The 16261-nt window shown below is 35.5% G+C and overlaps 1 protein-coding gene across 2 annotated transcripts in view; it reads left to right on the top strand.

Annotated features, from left to right (window-relative positions):
* LOC148953283 (hsp70-binding protein 1-like) overlaps window positions 1-16261 on the top strand; it is a 41765-nt gene that overhangs the window by 3869 nt on the left and 21635 nt on the right. The window contains exons 1-3 of one of the 2 annotated variants that reach the window (XM_089087604.1): window positions 3123-3264; window positions 12498-12808; window positions 13714-13935. In XM_089087604.1, the coding sequence (XP_088943730.1) occupies window positions 12511-12808; window positions 13714-13935 (520 nt within the window). In that variant the 5' untranslated portion in view covers window positions 3123-3264; window positions 12498-12510. Of the gene's footprint in view, window positions 1-3122; window positions 3265-12497; window positions 12809-13713; window positions 13936-16261 lie in introns of those variants that run through there. The other variant, XM_089087602.1, reaches the window with a different exon arrangement.

The raw sequence follows: 16261 nt of genomic DNA, 5'->3' as shown, positions 1-16261 counted from the left end.
AATCAGCTACGTGTGCCTAGCCCTTTAGTTTTGCCTTCAAATCAGGATACTTTTGTCTTTAGTCCACTAATAGGCCTATTCTAGAAGGGGTAAATATTTACACAATTCAGTAATTGACATAGGGACAAGGTGAACAAACTACTTGATTCCTTTCTTATGCTCTTTCCAAAATTGTGAATGCAACACCCACCCCTCCCAAAGATTCCCTATATAGCCCTAATAATTTCTCTATGACTATGACATTGATCTGGTCATGAATAGCTCCTATATTAAGCTAGTTAGTATAAGCCTATGATTGGGGCTATTGGGAATGAAATATGTTAAATAAACAATTCTTACTTCATAATATAGAGAAAAAAGAAATGTTGCTATTTCATCTTCTATGCCTTTTTCTTTAGCTTTCCAGAAGCATTTGTTATCTTGTGTAATTGGCACATGTCATAGAAAATAAATATTCATTCCTCCTTCCTGTTTATCAATCACAGACCCACAAATGCAAAATTAACATGTTCCTTCATTCCATTGTAATTTTGCTTTGTCTTCTAACCACTCACACACACAAAATACTAATATGTTCCTTCATTCCAATTTAATTTTGCTTTGTTTTGGAAAATATTGAAGTTTAAATTGTATAATAGCTCTTTAAATTTATGGAATATGTCATCACTCACATGAATTTTTTTTCAAAAATTAAGGCTCATATATATATATATATATAGGAATGTTTTACTTCTCTATTTGATTCCCTGTTCTCCCATTCCCTCTCCTGTGCTCCTTAAGACAAATTCCTTCAAAACAATCCAGATAAATAGGAATAGAACACAACCCTGCTTACTTCCTGATTTAATATAAAACCAGCTGCTCATTTTAATATAAAATAAGCTACTAAAACCAACCTCATCTCATACCTTAACTCCGGCATTGCTATTCTTGTACACTTCAATGAATTTGTCTGGTGTACCATACAAGGATAAAACCTTTGCTAAAACTCTTCTATCAGCTGTATCAGACAGTTGGTCATAATCTACAAAACTGATGATATATACTATCTTTATAAGTGAGCAATAATTGTGTTTATATTTATTCATTTATTTATTTTTTCTTGAAATTGGCTCTATATTTTTGAGGGGAAATTGGCATTCTGGGTATTTTGGCCTAAAAAAAACTATCTGAATAGGTCAGAAGTTTGAGAATGTTGGTTAAGAGTCTTAATTTTAGAATAAAAAAAAATTATGTGAGTTTGAAGATTTTCATACATGTAAAAGCTTACATTAAATTGCTTAAAGAGCAAAAAACTGATTGCAAAAATATTTGTATACATTTTGACAAGGAGGGGATTACAGCAATTCAATATCTTAAAAAAGAAAACCAAAGGTTTGAAGCTTAGTTTATGTGGAGTACTATGTCATACTATTTTCATTTCATAGTCCTTAAAAAATTTCAAAGTTAAAAAAAAAATTCATACAAATGTTGTTATTCTTAAAGAAGAAAAATTTCATGCAGCATATGCCAGTTCAAAATAGCTAAAGTTATTATGTAAACTGCAAAATTATTTATAGTGCCTGAACAATAATTTTGATGTTTTAGTTCAAACATGGAAAATACCTGAAAATTTAATATTAGTTTGATTTGTTCTTAGATAAAAGAGACTTGCTACATGGAACATAACCAGTGAACACAACCAGTTGTATAATGTCAATAGGAAGGCTAAAAAAAAATTGCAATTATTACAAATGATGATTCTTTGGAACCACCTGAGCTATCAAATGTGATAGGACCAAAAGAACAGCCCAAATATATTAAATTTACTATGGGTGAAAATGAACAATCAAATCATGCAGCTAAAGCAAAGGGCATTGCTAAATTTTCTGAAGTAATCAAAATCAAAAATGAAGAAGAAAGACAAATGCAATTAGAAGATATCCAACAGTAAGTATAAAAACATATCAAAAATGAAGAGCATAGGCACAGGTGGCTAGCAGATATGCAAAAACGAGAATTAGAGCATGTCAAAAATGAAAATGAAGCGCAAAGACACAGATGGCTAGAAAATATGCAAAAACAAGAATTTGAGCATGTCAAAAACGAAAACGAAGAGAATATAATTACTAAGAAAAAATCAGGAAAAGAAGTTCACATGTGTCAAGTTACAGTGGACTCTAGTAAAGGTCAACATGGATGTACTGTTCAACAACATCAATTTACACTTCAAGCTGCATTTGTGATACTTTTAATACTGGGGGGGGGGGAATAATGTAATTTATTCTCTTGAAATGTACTCGTAAATATGATGTCAATCATATGCTTTTTCTTTTCAATCATATTTCTTTTGGAATTTTGTCTGCTCCATAGACACTGATAACAATGCAACCTTTACTGAGGCAAATATGACGCATGTATGCCTTTTGAATGTATTCATAAATATTACATCACTCATTTGATTTTTTTCCAAAATTAGGGCTTAGACGAATTTTCTCAAACTTTTAATTTAACAAGATCATTTTTTTAGGCCATAAAATCCCAGGATACTAATTCCCCCCCCCCCCCCCAAAAAAAAATATGGAGCCATTTACAAGAAAAAATGCACAAATAAATAAATAAGTACATACAAATTATTGCTCGTTTAAAAAGATGGCAACTAAATATATATATATATATATATATATATATATATATATATATATATATATATATATATATATATATATATATATATATATATATATATATATATATATATATATATATATATATATATATATATATATATATATATATATATATATATATATATATATATATATATATATATATATATATATATATATATATATATATATATATATATATATATATATATATACTTGCCATCCCCCCCCCCCCAAAGAATGATATAGAATCACTGAATGAGAAACAAGATACAGATAGGGTAAACTCAAATAGTTTTCAGTAAACCAGATGGCAACACTCAAAGACACTGCCTTGAAATTTGAAGTCATAGATTTTGAATATATATGATTGGTCGTGTATATTGAAGTGTGAAACTTCACAATGAATATCATTCTGGGTTTAATTGTATTTTCCATATTTTTTTTTACTAGGATGTAGTCTCTTTCTTGCAGTAACAGTTGCCTTGTGGTAAATTTTGCTGTATGGTTTCATAATTTGTTTGAAGTGCCTCACTGAAACAAAATTAAGCCTCTTAGAATATATTTTGCTCTAATAAGGTGAATTATTGCCTTTTTGGGAGCAATCCTGCTTTGAGTGAGTACAATTACTTCATACTTAGTACTATGGTTAAAACTGGCTTGACAGTAACATTGGTAAATCAGTGAACAACTTTCTTGGACACTTTAAATGAGGTTCAAACAAACAGTAGTGTGTCCTTGGCAAGAGTTGGAAAGGAAGCTTTGACTATAGATTTATGTTTATTAGCATCAATTTTTGTGGATATTTCTTAATTATAAATTAGGGTTTTGTTGGTATTTCTTAATCACTTTAATTACCTTAATTTTGCAGTTTGGAGTGATATTAAGGTCCATACTGGATCTGTTTTGCTCTGTGCCAATGATGGCAATATAATGTAATGTCACTGTTTAAAGGCCCAGTGACACTCCATACGAGAGATTTGCTGGAGAGATGCAATTGAAGCCCACTTGGTAATGGTGACCACAAGGTAGGTATGATCCATAAGAACCATTATCAAGTGGTTTAGAGTTGACACCTCTGCACAACAGCAACTTCAGATATAATGTACAAGATAGTTGGGAATGACAAGCAGCATTAACCTCCTAGCAGCACACTCTTATTAAGAACTTACATCAATAATCAGTGGGCAGCTGAACAGAACAAACAGGCCCACTCGTATTTCCATGGCTTGTTGCTCCATTCTTTGTCAAGTCTAGACTTGAAGGATGCAGTTGTGGGTGCAGCCACCATTTTGTCTTGAAGGATGTTCCAATCATTAATGCCATGCTGAGCAAAATAGTTTTGCTGTATTTGTGTCTTCACAGTATGTTTAGAAAGTTTTGGCAAATGGCCTGTTGTGTGGTGCTGACTTACTGTTTTGCAAAGAGAGTATTGTTTGGTTGGCAATTATATTTGTAGGTCAGTATCATGTCACCACGCCGGCGTCTGAAGACAAGTGTTGGTAGTTGTAGGTGCTCCAGCGTCTTATTGTATAGCATATTTGCAGACCATTTATGCATTTTGTGGCATGCCTTTGAACACCTTTGACTAGGCTAGTATCACTCTTATAGGAGGGGTAGGTATGGCACGTCCCAAAATCCAGAATGGGTCTAAAAATTGCCCCATACAGCCTCAGGAAGACAGACCAAGAGCAACTGGTGATTGTTCACTGGAACAAACCAAGACTAGAATTTGCTCTTGATGCTGCCAATAGCCAGTGTTCATGAAATTTAAGTTGGTCATCAACTATAACACCCAAATATCTTTTGTTGTGGTTAGTCTGCAGCTGGATTTAAGACTGTGACCCCTTGTCAAGCATCATGTATTTATGGCATAGGTTGTTGGCTCCAAAGTGGAGGATGCTCCCCTTTATAATGTTAAACTCTAACAGCCAATTATTTGCTCAGGTTTGGTTTTTCAGGAGATCTGAGTTTAGGCTTTGTTGGTCTGCTGGTCCAATGAGATTGGAATCATCAGTGTAAAGTATGATGTTATTGATGACTTCCTTTGTCATATCATTGGTGTAAATGAGAAAGAGGGTAGGGCCCAAAACCGTACCCTGGGGGTCTCCACTGACGACTTTACGTGGTAGCAAAAAGACTTTGTCACCATTATTCGTAAAAAGTTGGACCTGCTGCTTCCAATCTGTCAAGAAATTCATAACCCATTTGATCATGTCAGTATGGATGCCAACAGCTGATAACTTTGCCTTAAGACGTTTGTGTGGTACCTTGTCAAATGCTTTGGCAAGATCAAGTAGTATCAAATCCACTGGTATTCCCATGCCCAGGAGGTCAGTAATAATATTATATGTCTGGAGTAAGTTAGTCTCCAAAACTTACCTAGGAAGCCGTGCTGGTCTGGGGACAGAATGCTGTTGAACAGGAGATGTGACAGGATTTCTGCATTGACTATACACTCCATGGTTTTGGCTACAGCGGAAGTCAAGCTGTTGGGTGAATAGTTTTCTGCCTTTGTCCTGTCACCTTTTTTAAATGTTGGGGTGATATATGTGTTCTTCCAGTCTGCAGGTACTGTCTTTGATTCAAAGGGATTTTGAAATATTTGACAGATTGGTGTACAAATTTCACCCCCCCCCCTCTTGATTCATTGGCAAATTTAATTTGCCAATTTCTTCAGAAGCCTTGGGTGAATGTTGTCTGGTCCTGTGGACTCATTAGCATCTACTGCCTCAAGTATCTTCTTAACAGATTCTGGGGAAATGATAATAGGCAGCATAGGGTTGGGTGTGACAGAAGTTGTAGTGGGAGAGAGGGGGCTATCTGACTGTTTATTAAAAATTGATGCAAATTGCGCATGAAGGGACTCAGCAATTTCTTGCAGGTCAGTAGTTTCAGTCCCGTTAGTTGTCTTGAGAATCTTCACTGAACATCTGCTGTGGTCTTTGCTAGATACATAGTTCCAGAACCTCTTCAGGTTTTTCTTACTATTTTCTGCAAACTTGGACTCGAGTTTAGAATAGAGTTGCTTAGTAAAATTGCGAAATTTCTTTCGAGCCTTTACAAATTTATTATAATCATCGTCTTTTCCCTTTTGAGCGTACTTTCTCCAGTATTGGCTTTTCCAGTTTCATTCTCTACGTATCTGAGAGTCATATAAGAAAGTGTCTTGGGCTTCAGTATGATTTTTGTTGATGTGTATATTACCTGAAGCTTAGTTAACTTTTCTCGGAAATTGAACCATTGTTGATATTCACTCCCTTGTATCAGGGTCCCCAGTGCACATTGCTTAACCTTTCTCTAATTGCTGTATAGTTGGTGTAGGTTCTTTTTGTGTAGTCGTTTGTGATCTTGTGAAAGGCTAGATTGACTTCAGTGATTATGTGATCACGTTTGCCAAGCAGGGGCTGGTAACTTATGCTCTGTAGCTGCTCATTATTTCTAAGGAAGACAAGATCAAGGAGGGTTGGTTTCTGGAGCAATTGGTGCCTAGTAGGTTTTTCAACTATATAGGATAGAGACAGGTTGTGTAGACACTCAATGAATGGATTCAGACCACCCCTATTCAGCTGGGAAGTATCAAATGGCAATCCATCTCTTCAAACGAGAGTTGGGAAATTGAAGTCACCAGCGACCTTTATATTACCTTTGAAATTCAGAACTGCATTATAAAAATTTTCACTCTTTCAGTTTCAAGGTGATCTGGGGATGATGAACTTCTGTACACGTAGCCTACTCTAGTTACAATCATATTTTCATTATCATGAAGGTCAAACCATTTTGCCTCAACATAATCTGAATCACAGGGCACACTAAATTGTCGGGTACTGTAGCACGCCTTAATGAGCGCCAAAGTACCATGCCTGCATCCTGGCAAATTAAGATTTGAGATGACAAAAATAAACAGGGACTTTGACATGGAAATCACCCAACTTATTACTACTAGACTTTGAACAAACTTCAGTCAGTAGAACCAGATCACAATTTTTTGAGAAAACAGCTGATTTCAACTGATTTAGATTGTTACTAAGCTGGTCAACGTTAGTGATAAGGGAAGAAAAAGTTGTACTTACTCTTTTTGGTCTTTCTTTCTCTGGTGGTTTGTCTGGCAGTTGGGTTCATCTAAATTGTCCTGTTGGGAGACGAATGTTGGCATATCCATTGTAGAGTTTGCAGTCCAAAAACTTCTGACTCCGTTTCACATTGAGTTAAATCTGTACTACATACAGTTGAAAGTTTTTCAAGAGATGCAAAACTAATATTTACACAATCCGAAGTTTGGGGTTCTACACCTGGATAGGGGTCTGCCCTGTCAGTGGCCCGTTTTTTATAACGATCTTGAAATCACGTATGGTGGGGTTTTGTTCACCAGCTGTGGTTAGTTCCTTTAACTGCTCAACAAGCTGTTTATGTTCACGATCCTGCTTTGAGTGGTCATGTTGGAACTGGATATTCTCTTTTCTGTCAAATGATTCTTTCAGGATTTGTTTCTTGAGTTGGAAAGAAGACACTGTAAATAAAAGTGGCGCGGGAGTGTTTGGTGATTTGTTTGTTCGACTCTGCACATTTAGACGTCCGAGATTACTAATAGGACCGCATGCAATCCCGTACTAGCTTGAAAGGAAATTTCGGAGAGCACTGGCATCATCGTTTGATATTTCAATACCATAAGCAACAATGTTGATCTTTCGTGTTTCGCGATCTTTTTCGGCACGAATAAGTTGACACACATCTGTCTCGAGTGACTGCTGGAGATTCACACTCAAAGCCCTCCCCTCTTCCAGTACATTTTGCTATGTTTCAGCAGCGCTGCACTTAGATGATAAGGCTGCCTCTACGCTGTTAACTTTGTCTCTTATAGCACTAAGCTCTGCTCTAAGCGCGCTTTCAGATTGCACACTGAGGACGATTTTCCTGGCTTGCTTGCAAGATGGACATAGCTTGGGAAATCACCTTTGTAGTGTCCTAAATGGTGGCTGCAGGCTAGACAGGAGCTTGAAGTACAGGTGCGGAACCTTGCACTGAGGACAAGTCCACTTGAAGCCACTTTTATCTTCCATCTTATTTAGGAGAATAAACTCTGCTTAGGCAACTGCAACTAGTGCTGTAAAATTACGGAAGAATAAAAACTTGGTAAGTAAAATTGGTAAAATAATGTAAAATAAGGTACTCCCTAGGAAATAAAGGATAAAACTGGTGTTTTAGAGTTGCCTTGTAGCTACAAGACCAGTTGAGCATTTCTTTTAAAGCATCACTTACAGCTTTTATTGAAATTTTCTAATGATTCTGATTTTCCATGGCTTAACAAACGGTTATGCCCCTTCATAGAGAGTTTCAACAATATAAATAACTTTAGTTTATCCCTTTGGTAATCTTGTGTCTAGGGTAATACCTCAGCAATTGGACAGTGCCTGATTTCGGACATCCATTTTGTAAATAAAAAATAAATAAACCAAATTTACCATTATTTGCGAGTAAAATCCTATTAGTCATTTTTTTTCTGGTCATTTAGTTGTTTTTCATTTATCTATAAAAGTACCGAATACAAGTAAAAAAGAGGTTTGGAACACTTTGATGACTTTGATTAACTAAGCACTGGATCAAAATAGCGGAACATTCAGTTACTTTCACAGTCATAAGACTGTCTTTAACAGGATTTGATTGCAAATCTAGCTCGTCTCCTTCAGACTTAGATTCTGATTCAGGTGACCGTGCCTCTTCCAAGCACCCCCCCCCCCGCAAACGAAAATCCTGGCTACGATCCTGAGGGTTATATGTCAGTTTCTACCTCCATTCTCCCATCGTCTCTTCCTTAGAGCTAATTCTGTACTTATCTGAAGATACTTTCAAAACAGCTGCTGAAACACAAGGGCCGTTAAACTATAATAAGAATTTCTTTTAGACACTGTAGTGAGTAGCAACTCATTCGGTAGCGATTGGTTGAAAAGAATCTTAGAATTGGTTTCTAAACCTTAGAAAAGGGCACTGGAACTTTCGATTTCCAATTGACTGAGCCCCCTCCATAGCTTATTCGACCACTCCTTCCACATGAAGTACCTCTGTGAAAAAAAAATGAATGAACAAATATTAATACACTGAACCCTTATGTGTCTTTATGCGATACGATTGCCTCTTACTTAAACAGGAGAGTAGAAATTTCAATTTCCCTTCTAATGAAGATCCAGAATTATCCAAGAGAGAAATAGGGGGGAGAATTTTCCGCGATGAAGAAGGAATATTCCGGGGGGGGGGGCGCTGGCTTCCGGGGAAAAGACGGCTTGAATACAAGATTTCTCTGAGATGTGAGATTTAAAATAAAAATGAGAATATTGATTCTGCTTTGGCCCTCCACATTGTTGAAAATCCAGATCCTGTAGTTGATGAGGTAACTTTAATATTTTAAGCAAATAGCTTCCCACATTACTTTAGGAAGGCAATTGAAGCATAAAAAAACCTTGCTTTAAATAGAGATACTGGAGATTTTCCTATAAACCCAATTTACAATAACTTAAAGGATTCAAATAACATTTTTCTTCAGTTTAAATTAAGATCATCTCACCACATTTTTAATGAAAATTAAGTCAGTAGACAAGCTAAGTCAATCATTTAGCAGAGAATTCTTGCCCAGTCTAATTGTTGAATAGTCTTTCATTTATTCTGGCTGGGTTTTTCAGTTTGTGTGATTCAGTCTTTCTTCTGCTCAGTTAGAGCTAATTTAAAAGGTTATGTTTCCTTCTTTTTTTAGCACTGAAGACGGCTGGGCGGAATTCTGTGACAAAAATCTGCCTGTATCATTTTCGCTTCTTTTTTTTACGCTGGCTGATTTTACCCCAATTTTTTCATATGTCAATCCTGCTTGTAGCCCTTTCTGTCTTTAACAATTCATAGAACTAATGTAATTTTATTTCAGCTAATACCGATATTTCACCATTTTAAAATTATAATCACCTGTAATATAATACACTTTATCGTTCTGATAACAAGAGATCTAAGTCAGACAGACTGCCTTTTAAACTGGAGAACAGCTATACACAAAACAAAATCATATTCAATCCTATTTCTGCCAGCCTCTTCGCGCTTTTGTGCTCTGAAAATTGCAAGGCGTCGTAAAATATTTCAGTAAAATATGTAAGATACCCGTAAAATACGTAAGATACCGAATTTGCCTTGACAAATTTTACCAGTTACAACACTAACTGCAACGCATCCATTTGTAATAATCGTCACAATTTAGCGCAGTAGAATCTTCATCAAAGTCTGGGTTACATAGCACGCATTTATCTACATTATTTTTTGGACTTTCTCTCTGGCGTTTAGCAATCCGCGGTGGCGTCATATTTTAACCAATGTTAGATATGGCGCGGGATTGACGCGGTGGTTTCAATCTCTGTTATTGTTTTATTTCTCACCTGTTTTTTCCTGGCCACTTGCCTTACAGGGGAGTCTATTTGAAGTATCTTTAATGTAAATTTCTGTTTAATAAAAAAAAACTACATTCTAATTATGAAGGAGCCAAAATTCAAAAAGCAATTGTTGCCTTTGTTGTTGATGGGAAGGGGGTTGCATATTAGTGATATCAATCACTCTTAAAGCAAAAAAGCAATTTCAGACTTTTCCTTGTAATTTCTTTCTTCTTGAAAAGTTGTATTGCTATTTCTGAAAACATTTTTTTTTCATTCATTAATTGTTTGGCATAAAGAAACTACTAATAAGTTCAATACCCATACATCAAAACCCTTTCGTCTTAAAGCATCAGCAGAATATTCACTGGGTATATATTTTTTTTTGCATGCTCCAGACTAGTTACCATTCAAGGCTAGTAATGTAAAATGAAAAATTTATGTAGTTTGCTAAAAATGTTGGAGAATTCTTTGGCTGTCGGAGAAATTCTGAAAATGTCCAATATGTCTAAGTCTGATGAGCATGGCCTATACAAGTGTGAATCTCTTTTTGATTCTGAAGTACCTTGACTGACCGTTGCTCACCTGCATACAACATTCTACCAATCATTACATCTATGGTTAGCTGTCCTGTTTTTTAAGGGATATTCTAGTCTACAAAGGTTATTCAGTGTGTGTTGAAATGAACAGAGTCCAGAGCCTTCGTGAAGTCTATGATTATCGAATGCAACTTCTGTCACTTCATTTCCCTCTCATGGCATAACCTGGGAGGTTAAACAAATGTTGGTCAATAAGTGACTGAATGGGGTGTTGAATAAAGCAGGCTGCCAGTTTTCCTGAAAGACATAGCTGACTGGTTCCTCTCTAGTTATTCCACTGTAATACATCACTTTCTTAAAACACTTTCACAGGGGGTGGAACAACCTTAAAAGCCCATATATTGCTAAACATAAGGCTTTAAGGGAAATTTTCAGCATTTCAGCCAATGTTCTGTTATTTCCTTACTTGTCTTTTTTTTTTTTTTTCAATGACCAGGATATCTCCAACTTCTTCAGGAATAATGGCGTGGATGCCAAGAGCAAGTAAAGGAGTGCCTTCTTTACTAGGAATGTTGATTGGTTTTTGACCGTTTTTCGGGAGAGGAGGGGGGTGCATGGCTATAGGATTTAAGTTAAATGCTCAGGGATTTTTTTAATAGTCGTACTTAATTATAGCATACAGCAAGAGCATTAACTACTATTATTAGATTTTAGAAGAATATATCAATCGTTTATTGGGAAAGGAAACGGGAGGGGGGGTCCAAGGCTTAATTAATATTAAAGCTCAAATTGTATTCTTCAAATGACACTTGCTGCAGTAGCTGTATGCGTTTTCTTGTGTCATATTTTTGGTTAACTGTTTTTAGAATAATTCCTGGAAGAATCTCCCAATGAATGAGCCTGTAAATAGTTGGTAGCAATTGCAGAGCAAAAGATTCATTAGTTAATAAGTTTCCCTAACGAGTTGCATTGATTTGAACGTCTTGTGAAGTTTTATAGTCTTCTAACTTCGTGTGGTTTAACAGGACTTGTAAGACCCAAGACTTGGCTCCAAACACAATTTTGTTTTGAAAAATTAAATTATTGTGAAATTTATTGTGCTATTAAAAAATTCGGTTCCTACTGCTTGTGAGCTATAACACCACCCCCCTAAGTTTAAAGAACGGAATGTATTATGCATTGCAAGCCTTACAATTATGCTATCTGCCTTTTTCTATTTCTAAAAGTTTTGTGATGATGAATAATTTTCATTTGACAGTTATAGTTATTTACTCTAACTATCAAAGTATGAATACAATCTGAAGAGCTTATTTTTCTTCTATCCTAGTGGGAAGCCCACGCACTTCAGTTTAGTCATTTACAATAATTCGTTATTTTCTATGATGCATAGGGGATATTGTGGTTGAAAAGGGAGCATATTAATATACTTTAGTATTAGAAATATAAATATTTTTTTCGGCAAAAGAGAAAGAAAACTTTTGCTAAGATATGGCTTCAAGCTTTATAAGCAAGACTATAAAAAGAGCACATTTCTATGTATGGCATTTCTGATATCGGTGCACACAAAGTTCACAGTGAGAATGGTATCACCTTGCATCCCGGTGCCCTTGCTCACTTTTTTATATAGCATGGGTCATATCCTATAAATAGACAACCATCAAGTATCAATACCAGACCTTTTTGAGCGTCTTGTGTTTTCGAGTACCTTAGGTTTAGACCTTATGTTATCTTTATTGACCCAAGGATTGATTTTGTGCATGGGTCACTTCGTTTTTCTTTTGCTGTAAATCTTATGTTCTAATTGAAAATTCTGAGAAATAAGTTGCAGGTAAAAAGATGGTTAGTAGTTTTTCTTTAATTATGTGGACTTTTTCTATCACCGTTGATCAACAATTTTTATCGGAATTTAGATCACACTGAACTATGGATAACCAAGAACGTCCGCCATTTCGTGACATGCAAGGTCTTTTGAATTTTGCCCTCCGTGGAACAGCTAGAGAAGATGCAGAAGGTCAAGAGGCAGTGCCAATGGATCCTGAAAGACGTATATGGCTGGAGGATGCTCTGAGGAATTTAAGCGTAGATCTTATACAAGAACTAAAAAAATCTTTACAGCTATTAAATTCAGACAAATGCCTGGACTCAAATGAACCTCCTGAGGAGTATGAAAATGCATTAGACTCTATTGCGGATATTGTTCAATCCATTGATTTGGCAAATGGTAAGCACATATTCTACTCTTTCTAAAACGTATCTACCGCACATTGCAAATGCATCAATGGTAAGCTTTTATTTATTTTTAACACAAATTTGCTGACCAGGGAAACACATTTCCAATTCGGATTTAAAACAGAAACTAGTCGAATATTCGGTCATTTTAAGTCATTTTTTGCTATTGGGTGACATGGCATGTGTGACTGACGCGTTTTATTTCTGATATTACGTCAACGTAGTGTTTTCACTACAAACGTTTTATCTTCCAAATCTATTAAATAAAAAAAGTATTTAGATTCGTGTGTTTGTCAAATTAAGCTCAGGCATTTTTTTCGTCAATGAATTGTAATCGATATACTATTAAAAGAGAAAACTAAATTCGTGTTTTTAAAACGTGAAATTAGACCAGCCAATAAACTATCCTTCATCAATTGCATGAGTCTGCACATGTTTATGCTTTTTTATGTTTTAAAACAATTTAATATGTAAAACTTTGAAAAAAATATATATAGTTTTTAATGGTTTATAAGCTGTATATTTTAGAGGGTATTTAAATATTGTTCGTAAGGGTGGGGGAGGAGTTTCTTTTATCTTCAATAGGGGGGGGAGGAGATATTTTTTTTGCGTGCTTGTCGAGTATGATTTAGATTCTTTGAGTACTCGAGAATGTGTTTAAGTACAGAGAAATATAACTGTAAATTTAAAGATAATACTCGAAAATAAAATACTCGAGCGTCAACATTCGGAGGCCTTGAAGCTATACTTGTATAAAAACTAAAAACCTAGTCTAGAATCATTTCCTGACAAAAAAAAAGAAAAAGGTTGTAGCATGATTAACTGGGTTTTTGTGAATTTTCTATACAGTTACACTTTTCTTATTTATACACTGAAAATTCTTATCTGGTTTTGTAGATTTCCAGAAAATTGGTGGTCTAACGGTGATTCCTAAGTGCCTTGATTCACCTCATCCTGGTATACGATGGAGAACTGGGCACCTCATTTCTACTTTGACACAACTCAATCTCTATTGCCAAAAGCAGGTTGTCAAAGCAAACTTAGTTCCAACGCTATTGAAAATGATTGAAGAAGACTCTAACGAAGCTGTGCGCGTCAGATGCTTTTCTGCTATTAGCTGTTAGTATAATAGTTTTATTCACTACATCCTTGACTAAGAAATGTCTGAATAATTAGCTAAACTTTCTCTCTCTCTCTCTCTCTCTCTCTCTATCTCTCTCTATCTCTCTCTCTTTCTCTCTCTCTCTCTCTCTCTCTCTCTCTCTCTCTCTCTCTCTCTTTTTTTTTTCCAAACCTCCTCAAGACAGCACTTTGAACTTCAGGGAATTGTGGGAAAGTCATTGTAGCAGTTTTTTCACTTTTTCATTTTCTGCTGTAGATAACTTCAGTATGGATGTTATCCTTGGTACTAATGGGCCATTTGCTGTACTTTCTTATGCCCAAAACACGTCATAGTATCACTTTCAATATCAATAATTAATAAATTAAATAATCAATAAAGCCCGTATCAAAAATTAAATAAAAAAAACAAGTTTTTTCAACTGAAAGTAAGGAGCAATATTAAAACATAAAACGAACAGAAATTATTACGTATATGAGAGGGGGTTGTTGCTTCCTCAACACCTAACTCTTTACGCTAAAGTCTTTCGGCACTTCTAAAAAGGTTGCTTATTGTTCTAATTAAAGGACCCTTGTCTTTCAGGAGTCGTTTTTAAATAATTGGGACAATATTTAAACTTTAGCGTAAAAAGCGAGGTGTTGATGAAGGGGCAACCCCCTCTCATATACGTAATACTTTCTGTTCGTTTTATGTTTTAATATTGCTCCTTACTTTCAGTTAAAAATGTTTTTTATTTAATTTTTGATATTTTTTAAATAACGCCAGGAAATCTGGCTCCACTTCCACCGAAAAATCCCCCTACCTACGGAAATATCCTATGGGCAATTCGATCCTGGTGAAAATTTACCCCGGACAATCAATCTTAACACCTCCACGCATAAAATTGAGTCGGTAAAGAGAAAACAAGACATATAAAGAATTTCGTATAGGAATTCTAGCAAATTCCCCCACTATATAATTTCCCCGTGTAAAATCCCCCCAGCCGAAAATTCGTCCTCCCTCCTCACTCGAAAAATGTATGCATGCTTCCCAATAACAAATACTATACGTAAACAATGGCAACTTTTATAACTGAAAGAGGTTTCCCCAGGGGCTGTGGGGGGTCATGTTATCTCCAAAGGCATAGTTATTAGGCCTCTCAACTATGCTGAACAAAATGGCGATTTTGGGAAAAAAAGTGGCATGGGAGGGGGCCTAGTTGCCCTCCAATTTTTTTGGTAACTTAAAAAGGGCACTAGAACTTTTAATTTTTGTTAGAATGAGTCCTCTTCCGAATCTCTAGGCCTACTGGGTCAATACGATCACCCCTGGGGTAAAACAAACAAAAAATAAAAATAAACACGCATCCGTTATCTTTCTTCTGGCAAAAATACAAAATTCAACATTTTTGAAGATAAGAGCTTGAACCCACTTCAGTTAGGTTCTCTGATACTCTGAATCTGATGGTGTAATTTTGATTAAGATTATATGAATTTTAGGGGGTGTTTCCTTCTTTTTCCGAAAATCAGGCTATTTGTTTCAGGTTCGTAACCTTTGATGGGTAAGATTAATCTTAATGAAACTTATATATTTAAAATCAGCATAAAAATATAATTCTTTTGATTTGTCTGTTGGTATCAAAATTCTGTTTTTTATAGTCTCGGTTACTATTGAGCCAGGTCGCTCCCTACTTACAGTTTGTTACCACGAACTGTTTGAAAAATGCGTATATGAATGACATGTGATTTTTCTCGATTCTAACGCAGTCCAGGAAGTGTGTGAAAAAAAAGGGCCTAACCCGGAACAAATTGCAATAGAAATGATTCTTTGACTACCCGACTCAGAAAAATGTGCTGATTCCGATTATGCAAAGTTTGCTCATCTAGCTGTTTCACAAATACGTTTTTTGGGAGTTGAGGTAAATAACGAAGAAGAGAAATATATCTTTTGCAGAAATGCTTAAAACCACGAAAAAAAATATGCATTTAGGAGTAATAAAGTACGCTGAATCTGAAAATGATCTCTAAGTGCAAGGACAAACAACGGTTATCAACATTTAAAGAGGAAGTATTCGGGAGGAGGGTGAGTTTTCTCATCTAGTGTTAAACCAAACTGAAGCTGAAAGAAACCGGTCTTAAAATGTAGAATGACAATTACCAACCATTTTGATTGTTTAATTAACGATTAAATTCTTCTCAACTTTTTCAGTTATATAATATACAAATGTGATAAAAAAACGAAATATCAATATTCATAGATCTTCGTTATCTTTGAGATCATCAACTCCGAGAAACTCAGTTGTAACACAGTTCGCACAACTTGTTCCCTTGCAAGCTCCACAGGCCC

Source organism: Artemia sp. Qi Xiang Cuo, chromosome 4 (assembly GCF_049724085.1).
Source record: "Artemia sp. Qi Xiang Cuo chromosome 4, ASM4972408v1, whole genome shotgun sequence".
Taxonomy (NCBI): Eukaryota; Metazoa; Arthropoda; class Branchiopoda; order Anostraca; family Artemiidae; genus Artemia; species Artemia sp. Qi Xiang Cuo.
Note: the sequence above shows the minus strand (reverse complement) of the source record. Positions and strands in the feature narration are given on the sequence as shown.